General features: G+C 39.6%; 1 protein-coding gene across 1 annotated transcript in view; it reads right to left on the minus strand.

The window, feature by feature from the left end:
- Window positions 1-15,703, minus strand: part of MYO18B (myosin XVIIIB) — a 1,710,199-nt gene that overhangs the window by 1,322,239 nt on the left and 372,257 nt on the right. Inside the window, exon 13 of the mRNA XM_078665559.1 lies at window positions 7,123-7,267. Within this exon, the coding sequence (XP_078521685.1) occupies window positions 7,123-7,267 (145 nt within the window). The remainder of the gene's footprint in view (window positions 1-7,122; window positions 7,268-15,703) is intronic.

Consider the following 15,703-nt stretch of genomic DNA (forward strand, 5'->3'; position numbering starts at 1 on the left):
CAAAAACTACAGCAGGCGGGTACATTTGGCTGAATTACTCAGGATTGCTTTAAGCCGCATGTATATACATACACCTGACAGGCATCCATGGTATTGATTCTGGAATGAGCCCTGGAGGTTTCCAATAGATTTTGAGCTTTAGATCCTCGCATTCGAGAATTTATCAACAAAATAGCTACTCACCTCCGTACCAAGATACATCTTGTTAAAAAGACTGTGAGCTAATTACTTTTCTTTTCCAAAAAAGACCAGATTTATATTAATGGGCCAATTATGGTATGGTCACCTTCCAGCCATGAGTCTTGAAGAAATCTTGATTGTTGGCTACACTTCCACATTTTCACAAATAAACAAATACCTTTTAGGGTTCATTAAATAAACATTGTCATCTTCTCCTCATGAACCATAGAGTGGGAATTCAATATTTTGGACAGTTTCCACCATCACCAATTTGTTATATTTTGGGAAGAGTCAGGAAAAGCATTGATACCACATCTCTGCGATTTGTTACTTTTTATCAGCTTTCTGGTTGGAAAGTGGACTCAGCCTGTATTATTCTACAAGAAGAACTTTCATTATCAGTCCATATATATGAGATTGTTTTGTTCACAAAACCTTCAAAATGATCACAGAAGTTGTGCTGTGCTGATGTGTCCTAACAAGTATTGGCTGTGGGACATCACAGTTGTCAGCATTGCACTGGCATAATGGGGCCTGAGCATGGCCATGCTTTTCATGGATCCATTGACTCACACAGTTTACTTTCTCTTGTGATTGATGGTTTCAGCATGCGGTGTAATGCTTCTGAAAGTGGATTGTGGATAGCATCTAAAAGGCATGATTGTCTTGACGAAATGGGATGAGTCACCATACTGGGTGTTTTTCTTAGTCACAACCAATGAGCAATCTCTTTTAATGTCAGCCACTTGAGATGAGGATGCCTTGTGATCTCAAAGAGTCTACTGATATTTACTCGCAGAGAATTAATGCTTGTAGTCTTTTGAAGTTGGGCTGGGGGCTTGGAGTTTTGAATCACCAGTCTCCAAGGCTGGCAAATAAGATGTACTACTTCATCAGAGGCTTCACATGATATTGATGTCTGGTCATGTTGATCTGTCTTTTAATTTCATGACTCTATAGGGTTTTGTACTGTTATAACAAGCCCTTCTAGTATATGTAACATAGTCTTGATGTGTTTGGGCTGTAGCATTACACTGTGTGCAATACCTTCGTTTACAAGGGTGAGGAATGTACTGCATCAATAAGATTCACACAGTTATCAAGTGTTTAGGGAGGAGTGACAGTCACAGGACTTCCCTGCCACCTGGTATATGCCACCTTAGACATGGCAGTCCCAGGTGGCAAACTGACAATCAATGGCTCTGGCCTGTCAAGCCCATTGTATTTTTGTTTTCTTTTTAAACTTGCTTTGGGAGTTTGCTTCAGGCAAACAAAAAGAATACCTAATATGGTGAAAAAAACATGGCACCCACTCAGCATTTTCCTCTTCTTTAAGTGCATTTTCAACTTAGCAGATGCACAGACATTACAGAGATACCCACAATATAAGCAGACGTCCCTAATTAATCTGGGAGGTACTCTCTAATATTGGAATAGGCGGAAGCCTCCTCTCACCCAGCAGACTATGGGAACAAAGCTTAAAATGACCTCTTTAGTCTATTCCTTGCTATATCAATAAGATTGTTGGTGTACTGAATGAGGTTGGGCGAACGTTAGCGATTATTTTAATAAGAAATGAGGTGATTATTGATTGCTTCATTGAATACTGGCAGATAAGTAGACACTTAGAAGCCGATTCCGATCTCGCTCGGAAGGGCTACGAACGCAATCCGGATGGAAAAAGTACGAGCCGTATGCGTGTTTTTCAACTGACTCGTACAGCTATACGAGCGTGCAAGTACAATGCGAGAAACGCAAAATCGCCAACTGACTTGTTTCCGTGTCCGAACCGCTCCTTACATCTTGCCCGTAAGCAAACCCTGCTGTGCAATGGAGGTGATTTCCAGCCGAGCTAGTACGATTCATTTAGCCGGATAGAGACGGAGCCTCTGACACGTTAACATTCTGGGAAGCAGACATCGGGCCCTGCGCCGGACTCCCTTCACCCGTAGTCTTACGAGTCGATCACATGGGGGACCCAAGGGTCCCCCACCACGTGCATGTAAGGTGCAGGTGGCACAGATGCGTCACCACTACAGGGGGCGCCTATGTGCGCAACTTACCTTTTTCGTCAATGGGAGTCTATGTACGCGTCGTACAACAGTCTCCCATTCACTTCAATGGGGCTCAGAGCAACCCGTGTCCGTCAGCGCTTGTTCGCATCGTACTCGGGTGCTCAGAGCCCCAGAGCACGAGTCGGTCGGAAAGCCCTCCGGATCCGAGTCGGACAGAGCCTTCTCCCAGTGAGATCGGAATCGGCCCCTTAATTAGGAGACAGAAAGGGAAGAGATTGAAATAGTGGGTCAAAGCAAATATTGGTGCGGTTCACTGATAGAATATAGATGGTAAAAACATTGCTGGTAAAAATATTGAGAAAAAATATAGATAGTAAAAATATCAATACCCTATACTTAAATAGGTAAGTACAAAATATTGATTAAAATATAAATAAAATAAAATAATATATATATCAAATATGAAATAATAATATCTTTAACAAAATACATCAAATTTAATATAGATTTTAACTAAATATAAATATAAAATTAAACGTAATTTAAAAAAATATAAACACACAGCCATAATAATGTATACATATACATATATTTAATTTAAAATAATTTATTATTTATGATCTTTATTTAATTTTTAAACTTTTAAATGATATAAAAATTAAATATATACATATATCAATAATTTAAAATTTAACAAACATTCCATAATTAATTAAGGCATTAATCTATTAAAATAAGAATTTTAAACGTACATTTCGCAACACAATAAATGCAACACTAGGGAAAATGTTGGATAGCGAAAAAATTACATTTACAATTCCAACTGCAATAGGTGCAACAGAAGGAAAAATGCTGGCTAGCGGAGGGGTAAAATTTACTATTCCCACTCCATTGAGTGCAAAAGTAGGGTAAATGTTGGATAGTAGAATAATTTAATTTACTATTCCAGCAGTGATTGCAACAGTAGGGAAAACATTGGTTAGAGGTGGGGTAAAAATGACTATCCCCCCTCCAGTGAGTGCAATAGTAGGGAAAGTATTGGATAGCGAAAGGATAATATTACTATTCCCACTCCAGTGAGTGCAACAGTAGGGAAAGTGCTGGATAGCGGAGGGGTAAAAATTACAATTCCCACTCTAGTGAGTGAAACAGTAGGGAAAGTATTGGATAGCGGAGGTGTACAAATTACTATTCTCAGTCCAGTGAGTGCAACAGTAGGGAATGTGCTGGATTGCGGAAGGGTAAAAATGACTATTCCCACTCCAGTGAGTGCAACAGTAGGGAAAGTATTGGATTGCTGAGGGGTAAAAATTACTATTCCCACTCCAGTGAGTGCAACAGTAGGGAAAGCGCTGGATAGCGGAGGGGTAAAACTTACTATTCCCACTCCAGTGAGTGCAACAGTAGGGAAAGCGCTGGATAGCGGAGGGGTAAAAATTACTATTCCCACTCCAGTGAGTGCAACCGTAGGGAAAGCGCTGGGTAGCATAGGGGTAAAAATTACTATTCCCACTCCAGTGAGTGCAACAGTAGGGAAAGTGTTGGCTAGCGTAGGGGTAAAAATTACTATTCCCACTCCAGTGAGTGCAACAGTAGGGGAAGCGTTGGATAGCGTAGGTGTAAAAGTAACTATTCACACTCCAGTGAGTGCAACAGTACGGAAAGCGCTGGATAGCGTAGGGGTAAAAACTACTATTCACACTCCAGTGAGTGCAACAGTAGGGATTGCGCTGGATAGCGTGGGGGTAAATATTATTATTCCCACTCAAGTGAGTTCAACAGTAGGGAAAGCGTTGGATAGCATAGGGGTAAAAATTATTATTCCTACTCCAATGAGTGCAACAGTAGGGAAAGTGCTGGATCCCACAACAATAAAAATCAAACACATCAACATTTATATTTCATTCAATTTCCAATATTAACATAATCAATATATAAAAATAAATATATTCATATTAACCAAGATAATAAAAAATAATTAACTACACATTATAATATCCACAACAAACATCTAATATTATTTACACAATTACAATTAATAATTACTAATTATTTAATAGATATTAATTTATAAATATTTAATAACTAATCAATAAAAAAGTAATTAATTGCCACCCTTCACACCATGTACACATATAAACAACACGCACTGTGTTCTCTTACGGAACACTGGCTCCCACAGAAGTCAAGGGGAATCCGACCGACTCGTATCCGGAAGCATCTGGATGCATCCAAATCACTGGGTTGGACTCCCCCGATCAGAGTCCTTCGGAAAACATTCCGGAACCAATTCGGTCGGAATGCTTTCCAAACGATATTGGAATCGTTCCCTTAGTTGGAATTCAAGGCCATTAGGGGTGGGCAACATAAATATTGCATTGTCTGCGTACAAGAGGACCAGCACAAGGCAGTGGCCAATCTGGGGTAAGTTCCGGCACTATTCAATCAATCATATGTCAAGAATATTAATATATAAAGTGGAAAGGAACAGTGAGAGGACACATCCCCGTCTCACCCCCTTTTGGGATGCCTAACTCCATAAGCACGTCCTGTTAATAACATTCCTAATATTTGCCTTAGTATAGTCTAAATCTCTCTGAGCAGCTGTACCACGGTATCCTCACTCACCATATCTCCCATCAGGTGCCACAATTGGGAGTGGTTAACATATTCAAATGTGCTTGATAGGTCCATAAAGGCCGTGTACAATTGCCCCCACTTTTCCACTGTGTACTGCTCTACCATTCCGACTCCTCTTCAGAACCTATTTTGGATATTGGAAAGTAGATGAGGTTCCTTGGTCTAAGATTCTAACCTCTCAAGAGGTATTCTTCCTATTGCCTTAAACACAGTCCAACAGCGAATTTGGGCGATAAGACTTGGGATCCCCATGATTTCCCTTTTTCTAAATTGAAAAAATTAGGAATTTAGAATAGATGTCAAGTGTCCCAGACCTGCAAATTGACCTCAAATAATCAATACAATGTTTCATTTTCCTTATTATGTTCAATTGTAACCATACTGAACAGCTTCCCCTCTCATATTTTGTTAATTTATTATATAGAAAAATGTATATAGAAAACAGGAAAACATAGTCTTCTATACCACATTGCATCTTAAATATCTTTATTTATTTTTGTTTAAGAAGTTTTTATTAGCATTTTTGGATTCACAACAATACAAAGGTCATAAATAAGTCGAATACCAATAATATATAATAAAGAGTACCAAAACAATTGCATTGAGTGATAAAACCGAATGATAATCAAAAGAGATATATAAAGGTGGAAAAAGGAAAAAGGGAGAAGACAAGTGAAAAAGAAAGGAAAAAAAGAGGGAATAGAGAAGAGAGAGGAAAGAGAAAAGAGACAAATGGAGAAGAAAGAGAGAGAAAAGGAAACAATAAGTGGGAAACCGTAGAACCATTCAAGGAAAAGTGGTGGAGGAAAAATAAGTGGTAAAAGGGAGCCAAAGGAGATCGGATTTAATTTTCAGGGGGACAGAAGAGGAGGAAGCAATAGCAATCCTATGTTCATCGCAAACAAAATTCCACCAAGTGTGAACAGAAATTTTAGAATTATCTTTCCAACATAATAAAATAACTTTAAATGCAAGAGAAATAAACAAGTCCAACAATCTTGCAGAAGAAGAGGTAATATCAACATCCGGAGACAATGAGCCCAGAAAAATAGTCTGTAACGATAGCTGGGCAGAACAACTAAAAACTCGCATACATATCTTCCAAACATACTTCCAAAAGGATAAAACAGGGAGACAATCGTAAAGCAATTGCTTAAGTGTCCCAGTATCTTTAGAACAGGACCAACAGAGTAAAGAAGAAGTTGGGGAAAATTTATGAATACTTACTGGGGTTAGAAGGACTCTATGATATATAATCAGTAAAGATTGGGTAATACGCACAGCAGGGGAAACTTTAAACAATTTGGGCATCTTAAATATCTAACAATGTAAAACGTACTCAGGCACTAAATTGTGTGCAAATCTCTGACGGCTGGGTGACACCTGTCTCTGCTGTTTAAAACCTCAAAACTAAATAAATAATGAAATAAAATACATGAAATAGGTGTGTTACCAACAAAGTAGGTGGGGACCCATGAATAAGCCGTGCCCAAGTTGTCACGCAAGGGAAGAGAATATTTTTTTCTTTAAAATGTGCAGCTTTTAAGGGCAGAGATGGTATCAGGAAGTAATGAAAAATCTTTGTAATTGTCGAGGAACTGTTTTGCCCTTGATTGGAGGCTTGTAAAGCTTTTTAATAATATATAGGCAATGTAATGTTTAGGGCAGCTTTTCAGGGGGAAATTAGAGTGACAGTGAGTCAGAATTATCTTGTTTTTGGCTGTTGAATTATGATTTACCCCATATGTTTATTTTGACGGTATTTGTGTCTTCTTCAGAAATTGAAGGATTTTGCATTGCTTCCTAACTCTAATCAAGACAACATTTTAAGTCAAAGCTACAAATGGAGAAAAGGGTGGTAACATAACATCACAGCGGTGACATAAGTACCACTATAGAGCTCGACTGGCATCTTCTATGAAGGAAAAATTGCTATATGCGGTATCCTTTGTTCATACAAAAACATCAAGTATAATGAATAATATATATAAAGCGTGTGATATAAATTCTATACTTGAGTGTTATACTTTTTATGTTGTTTAAAATTAACTTTTAATGGCATATACTAGCGTTGATCCCAGGAATGTCTGCGGTAGACCAGTCGGAAGTCTCAGTTCATCATATATATTTCAATGCCTGTTCCAAATGTACTTTATAGAAATCTGGCTTCGTGATCATTTATACCAAGCAGGTGAAATGCGTGTCCCTCACCAGACTTCTCACACTTTTACACACAAACAGCATGTAACTCAGATTGAACATGAAAAGTGGAAAGAGCCTCTCTCACCTCGGCAGGCCCCTGCAGCTCCCAGGTGATAAATGCCTGCTAGGACATGCCAAATGGCCTTCTGCTCGGATACTGCGAATCCCAAAGTCTCCATGGCAGCTTGAAGTTGGACAAATGATGCTGATGCCTTCTGCTTTTCCTCAGGCTACACAGAAAAAAACGGAAAACATAATAGGCTTGCTGGGGAGAGAATCTTAAAGAAGTTACAATAAAATGCAGAAACCTGGCAAGAATGTGACATGAGTTTCTTAAGATAAGGGATGTATACATCTTAGAAAGATGTGAATAACCTATAGATTACCTATGCTCATGACAGGGGCAGCTTATTATTATTTTTTTGGTGGGGAGTGGTAAAATAAACAAACATGTTTTTTGTAGAAGCAACGCCGCATTTGTATTTTAATGTGTGCATCATTCCCCCTATCATAATAGAACTGAATTTACATGTAACATGTAACACCATGTGCCATTTCACAAAAAGGTAGCACTAAAAAACTGTGTCATATATATTTGCATTATGTTTGCCTATTGTGCCACGCGGTAGTGGAGCAAATGGTACCGTATGCAACAATCCGCAGTGAAACTCATTACACACTTGCTGATGCTGTTTATTAAGAAGTGGATAATATACATTAACTACACTTTGCAAATGTGACACATGAGTCTGAACAGCAGAAGGATTTTCAGCAGGTGGAACATTATTTTGCTTATTTTCAATTTCCTTCCGCCTCTTTCGCACCCAAATAGTACCGTTTTTACAGCTGAAATCTGGCAACCACAAATGCCCTCTGTTGGTGGCACCGAAACAACTTTCTTACTTCAATCCAGGGATGAGACAGCAATGGATATGTGTTTGCGTATGAGACAAAATCCACATTACTACTTTTAGAGGAATTTTGGGGGAATATGATTTCTTTGCTAAAGTCTCTATAAGACTTACATTGAATTCTTAGCAACACATGAGTTGCATATGGTTTCACAAATCAATTTCTACATGTTTGCCCGGGTTTAAATGCTTTCGTTGATATAACATATAGAACATTTATTTTGCTCTATTCGATATTTCAGAAGCAGAAAAAATGTGGCAATTTCATTTGCTGTGTTCTTTAGCATTTCAACATTGGTGTGCTAATACCTACAGGAGACGATTAGCTACAACCCTTTAACAAAACACATGCACTCAAAGGCAACATGCCCACATTTTGAATAAAGCTTCCATTCTGTGGAGAGGGTGCACCATACTGCCCCACCTACAGGATGGGGTGGAGGATGAAAAAGAAACAAAAAAACATCTGGCTACAGCCGGCTGCCGCTCTCCTCGGTCCATTTCTTACCATCTTCCTGTCTGGAGTCTGGCAGCAGGAAGTACCCGGGCTCTCAGGCTCCCCTAAGCCAATCACAACACTGATTGAGCCAATGAGTATAAAAAACATGTTTTCCTCAGTGCAGGGGTCTATCATAATGCTCTGACCCCCTATGACAAAGCGCTCTGAAGTGACTGTAAAGTGCCATGTTTGGTACATAATAAAGCACCATGAGAAAGCATACAGTGAATGCAATCAGGACATCCCACTGATACCTAAGTGGCCCAAAATATCTGTTCCTGCTTCACTACTCTGATACCTTCACGGAAGTGCAAATTTTACTGGATTTTTATTATTTCCAAACTGATATTTAACAGATTATAAGGAGTTGTATTGTATTGTATTGTATTGTATTGTATTGTATGTTAGATTTCTATAGCGCCTTATCACCCAGGGGTCTCTAAGCGCTTTGCAGAGAGTGAGCACCATACTAGAGGGGAGAGAGTTAGGCATTACCCCAGGCCTCCTGAAACAGCACCGTTTTTAGCTTTTTTCTGAAAGATAAGAGGTTTGTTTCTTTGCGCAGGCTCTCTGGCAGTTTGTTCCATGCACTGGGAATTGTATGGGAAAACGTGCGCCCTCCAAAGGAGGATAGCTTAAAACGCGGACAAATCAGTAGAGCAGCGTCTGCTGATCGTAAATTCCTGCTTGGGGCGTATGGAACTAAACGTTTCTTGATGTATTTTGGGGCTTGTCCGTACAGTGCTTTATGCGTTATGCATAGGCCCTTGAATTTGGCCCGTTGTTTCACCGGCAGCCAATGGAGTTTATGGAGGAGTATCAGTATCAGTATCAGTTTCAACACTACTCTAAGATGCAGTAAAGCCATTGAGGATGCTCTCAACCCCCTTATCCTCCCAAAGAACATGTTCTATTAATGCCCCATGGGAAGGTTTAATAATATGATGTTTTCTATTTTACAGCACACATGTTGTACTTTGATTTGAACCAGTTCCTAATTACTTGAATCTAAATACGGTAATTGGGAAATGTATGAGTATTGTGAAAAGTTGTAGAAAAAGGACTGATTAATGTACAAGTATAGTGTGTTTACATATGTCCAAGCTAGAAATACAAAGGCACAGAAACAAAAGTAATCCTTATGTCAAACAGTAACCAGGACAAGAGAAAAAAAAGGCATCGCCGTCAAATGAGAAGTAATGCTTGCACTACCAGCAGCGACAGAGCTTAATGGGTTTTACTACGGCGTGTAGGTCAGCAAAGGGGCAGAGCTGGTATTCTGGGCTATGGGCCAATGGGAGCTGGTCACTGGAATAGGTCCCGGTCTACGCACTCGTACAGAAAAAGTAATTGGTATGAGTCAGGCTTTCTTTCTAAAATGCAGTTTCAGCATTGGCTTCTCTCGGAATATATCTCTGCTGTCAGATGAGCCAGTCTTGGAGGCGCCAGGAGACAAGGAAAGACAGAAAATAAAAAAAGCAATTTTGATACTGCGCATTAATTTCAGTCGCTGATGTGCTACCAGCCATTTCATCTTGAAATTATACCACAGTGGAATGAGTATAACACATGCATACAAATGTATATATTTTATATGCAGTATTCTTCTTACAATGGCAACCAATAACACACCAAATTGGTTTTTAAAATGCCCTTTTTAGGTTGGACATGCCAATGTCTAACTGTGCTCATGCAAAAATCATGCATTAATCTTGTATATTTTAATTTCTTTCCATTTGTGCCAGAACAAATGCTGGGCAGAAGTTGTTTTTTTATGAAAGGGGAAGTTTTCATTGGAACTCCTTATAGGTCACACAAGAATTTACAGTGCCGTAGTCTGAAGGCATTGCCATTGCAAGCATGGTTGTTCTGGTTACCACAGAATCTTGTCTCACAAAAAAGGTGAATTCATTGCAGGCGTTTTACCATGTTGGTGCTTGTCACTGTGGTACCATTGCATGCTTTCCTTTTAGTAAGTGGGCCCCAGTCGTGGCTGATGAGTGTGATGTTGCAGAGGCCAACTAAAAGTGAAAATCCCTGAACCTATCCTCTAAACCCTGCACCATCTGAAAACCGTGTGATTGTGCTGCACCGTATTACAGAAACTCAACATCCATCAGTATTAAACATTTCTCTGCTCATCTTAGTAGCGCCGCAGAGGTCTTTGGTAGGCATATGAGATGTTTTGCATAGATGGAGGATATCTCTATGTTTCAGAAGTCCCTTCTGGGCTGGTCAAGAGCTAGCTTAATTTGCCATGATCACACTGCTTTGCCCTGCATCTGAGAATTCCATCTGAAGTTCCAGAGGGAACATAGCAAGGCCAAATTCATATGTGCTGCCTCCTATGAGCTGTACCAGAAGAGTCAACAAGACCAAACACAGGCAACAGCAAGAGAGAATTGAACTTTAGATGCCCCCTCCCTTGGAATACCTTTGGCATGTGTTTTAACTGGAAAACTGCGTATTGGGGGTCTCCACCAGACCAACGGTGTCTACCCTGATTCACATATGACCCCCGCTAATTTTTGATCATGATAGACTATGTTGTAAAGGCTGCAGCACTTGATGTTACAGTAGGATCTTTGCATGCTTTTCTCTAACACCAAATTTGCAGGCCATGCACTGCAAATGGCACTGGGTGTTGTATGCACACACAATCAGTTTCTTTAACTTGACCCATTAACTGCAAAGCATGTTATGTCGTTACAATCTAATAAACACCTAAACAATATTAAATCATATGTACCTCTGTCCATGCTGAATGAAGATAATAAAATACTGGGAAAAGTAATGCCACTGCATGTGGCTAAGGTGTTATGACGAGTCGCGCAGAACAACACTGATTATTAGAAGAATAACCATTAGAATGGAGGTGAAAACACTGCAAGCTATGATGAATTAGCAGTGCATTTTTAGGTGCAGAAAAAGCCTTTGACATGGTGTGATGTTGATACCTGTGTAGAATACTAGAGGTCAGGAACTTTGCACCGCAATTCAGAAAGATGGTATAATTTTTATACCCAAAACCATCATGGATGGTCAAAACCAGTAGACTATTATCAGAAGAATGAGATCTAGAAACACACACAAGGCATCAATGCCTGTTAACCAGCTTGTTGTTCGTTCTGGCAATGGAGCCTCTGGCAAGCCGTTTTAGGAACTGTTATGCAAGGGAACAGAGGTACAAACACGTTATCATGTGATTTTAATATATGATAACATTAGTTTCATTATTAAGGTGTGAGGAATTAGGATAATTTGCTTTTGCAAAATTCCACAAAATTTCAGGAAAATATGCATAATTAAGTATAATTCTGTGAAATACAAAACTGTAATTTACCTCTATATTGTAGTACAAAATGTGTCCAGGTACCAATATTTACAGGGTAGTTTGCATTACTCCTGAGCACTCACTGTAATAGTTTGCCAGAAACAGCACATAATTAAGCACTGTGGCACAAGGGAGTAATTATCGGGTTTTCCTTATAAGCATAACATGAAATTTCCAAAATTACGTGAATTATGCAACCTTAATTTAAATTTCATCCAGGTCTTGTATTCGACTGAAACCAGCAAATATGCAGAGTAACTTAGTAGATATAGTAGAATCTGTTAGGGTGATGTCAGGGCTATAACTATATATGGATAAGTAACGTTTGTTCCTATTAGACTCTCTGAGGCCTGCGCTAGTAGCTACCCTGTTGGTGGTAGTGTGTTACATCCAGTAGCGGACAGTGGTGGGAGTGCAGCCGGGCAGTGACATGGGGCGGGGAGGGGCAGGGTGGGGGGTAGTAAACTACGGAATATGGTAAAATACAGGTATGTAAACACATAAATAAATAAAACAAATTTCATTGCACGCACTGCATCGCCAACACCGACCGCTACTGGTTACATCCCAATATTTTGAAGGGTATATTTCTCTAGGTCTCTACATTTGTAACAGGGTTTACCATTGTGATTATCAGGTAGAACAGCTGCATCTAAGACATCACTCCTACCTCGGTGCTTAGGGCCAGATGTACGACCCTGGAAATAGCAGCTCGCAAAAAGCGAGTCTTTTGCGACTCGAAGTTTGATAGGTGCTATTACCAATGTATAACAGTGTATTTCACACTGTTAGCGATTCCCAATGGGGCGCAAATAGAGAGGCTCATGAATATTAATGAGCCTCTCGCAATTTGCGACCCAATTGGGAATGGCAGGCCCTCCTATGTATGGGATGCATTAAAAAAAACAAGAATCATTTTTGTTTCATTTTTTAAGGGCAGGCAGTGGTCCCTGGGCCTTACAAAATCTTCCCCTGCGTTTGCAAAGGGGAAGTGGCCCCCTGGGGACTGCTTCCCTTTTGCGACTCCATTACCATCCTCTTGAAGAATTTGCAAGTGTTTTGCGTCCGCAATTGTGGACACAAAACATTCTTACATAGGGTTGCGCTCGCTATTAGGAAGGGATCGCCCCTTCCTAATAGCAAGTCGCAAAAGCCTATATTGCGAGTCGCAAAAAATTGTGACTCGCAAAATAGGCTTTGTACATTCTCTATGCTATTTTTGCCCATTAAACCCGTTTGTGCATGCAAAAATGGTTGTACATCTGGCCCATAGTCCACTGCCTGCTCTACTGAAGGCCATGGTATGAGGAGCTGGGAGAAGCAGGTTGAAAATGGACACATTGCTGTATCAGTATGAAGCGGGCAGTCTACAGGTCCCAGACCAAGAAGGATATTATCTTGCTGCCCAGCTTCAGTATGTTGCCGGGAGGTTGGGACAGGAGTGAAGCAAAGATTTACAATACTAGAAGATTTTTTACATCTATTGTTTGAAAGATGGAACTTTGAAGGCCCTTATCCACATATAGTGGCCATAGTGATTATAGTGGGATAAATGGTTTCACAAAAAAATAAAGCTTGACAAAAGCTGCTATCTGGATACTTCAAGAATTCATAAAAATAACTAAATAACTAAAGAAATGAACTTTATAAAATGGAAAACTGTTGGTGTACACCCGTGAGACCTATATACAGATGAGTCAATTATTGCATTTACTATAGCCCAAAATAGATATTTGTTTGGGGATCATCAATTTCTACATTATTATAAACAGCATAGTGTAGCCTTTACGACATTGTGCACTATGAGTGTTGCGCTACCTACTTCAGAGATGCGGTGCGGATGGTGATAGCTTCTGATTACGTTGGGTGAGGGGTAATCACCAGGACATATCAAGCTGTTAAAACTACATCCGACATATTGAACTGTCAATGAAACTGTAATAGGAGATAGATTAAGAATCAACTTTACTGGACCAGGAATGGGAAGATGCCCCATCACTGTACATAGGCCAACTAGTAATGCAGGGTTTAAGGTGAACCATTTTAATATAATTGAGATGCTCGACTTCACTCCAGCTATGCTCCAAAAACGGAACCTTGCCAGATACACATAATGTTCCATTTCGTAAACACACAAACAAAAAGACTCAAAAATCAGCATATTCAGGAAACATAAAACAGCTATAATAAAATTAGCACTCACACTCATAAACCTACATACACCAAAAAATACTTTCACACTCCTGTTGTGACACAGAACCCTCTTTAACACAAAGTATGGATCTACATATAAGAGGATGGATCAGTGAGCCATGCCTACATCAATGTGCCCTGCAGCATCATGACGTTTATGAAAGAAGCAGTAAAATGTAAAACAAACTAGGCCAACATGCCTCAAAATTACTATTGTAATAACAATGCAATAGTTATTACCAAACTGCACCGAAATCACCATGCCAAAAAATAAATGAGCATGTAGAAATGTGAAACGAACCACGCTTGGGGAATATATGTAAAACATGCAACTGGGCAAAGACACACTCGACTCCTTCACAAAAAACGAATGTTACAGCACAAAGAGAGAACAGTCAGGTATGACATGTGAGAAAGAGAACAGTTAAAAGCCAGAGGCCAGGTATGCATTTCCGATGATCTACCTGACTTGTGCTTGTGTTGGAGCAAGGGCAGATGGATAATAATGGCTACAGGAGTCCATCTGGGCTCAGACCTGAAGGGCAATTTTCAAAGAAACAGAATGCTTTCTTCATAGGAACTCTTCTAAGCAGGAAAGCACTGTTTCCTACCCAGGTCATTTATTCTTTAGTGAACTACTCATTTTTGATTGATGTGAACTCTTTTCTCTTGCTGTATAAGATGCATTATAGTGAAAAAGACAAGGAGAGGATAACAAGCACTGCAGAAAATTCGTAGTAAATCATTTGTCTCACCACCATAAAACATCAAATCCTTCTATTAGAAAAAAGTAGAACTTATATTACGGGTTATAGGAAGTATTCGAAATACACTGACAATTAGAAAACATAGGTGTTTTTGCGAAAAAACAAGGCATTATTTTAGGTTGCAATGTAGACCTGAGAACGTTTGATCGCTAAAGAACCAACCCTTAGGTGAGCATAGAGGTTTTATTATTTTTCTCCTTCTTCTCTTAACCAAGAAGTCAAAAAAGAACAAAAAAACACTACCAAAAAGTTACTGATTTCACTCTAGCACGGTTTGAACATCTCGGTGTGTGTGCACTTATTGTATGGAGAATTCCATCCGTTGAAAGCATGAAGAAGGTATCCAATAAAATTATTAATGGCCAGATATCCAGGTCTTGGACTTTTCATCGAGTTCATTTTAAGCCCAAACTTTTTGACTTAGGGGCACATGTATCAACCAAATTTGCATTTGCAAACGGGCCGATTCGCAGAATCGGCCATTTGCGAGTACAAAAAAAAGCTTTTTATATGTATCAAAACTGATTTTGTGAATTGGTAACCTGTAACCGAATCGCAAAATGGGTTTGCGATATGGTATATGGAAGGGGCGTGTTTAGGGCGTCGCTTCCAAATAGCAAATGCTAATGGTATGTATGAATGTTTTGTTACAGTGTATGCGGTCGCAAAACCTTCCCAATTTACCACCTACTTCAAGTAGGCGGTAACCCATTCGCAAATGGAAAGGGGTCCCCACGGACCCCTTCCCCTTTGGGAATGGTTGTAAAACATTTTTTAAGAGCAGGCAGTGGTCCCTTGGACCACTGCCTCCTCTACAAAAATGAAAAGAAAACTTTTCATTTTTCTTTTTTTAAACGCAACCCATTTTCCTTTAAGGGAAACAAGCTGGATTTTAAAAAGATTGCTTTATTTAAATGCCATCATGGAGATGGTGGTCTGCTGACCCCAGCAGGCCACCATCT

This window comes from Lissotriton helveticus, chromosome 11 (assembly GCF_964261635.1).
Source record: "Lissotriton helveticus chromosome 11, aLisHel1.1, whole genome shotgun sequence".
Classification (NCBI taxonomy): Eukaryota; Metazoa; Chordata; class Amphibia; order Caudata; family Salamandridae; genus Lissotriton; species Lissotriton helveticus.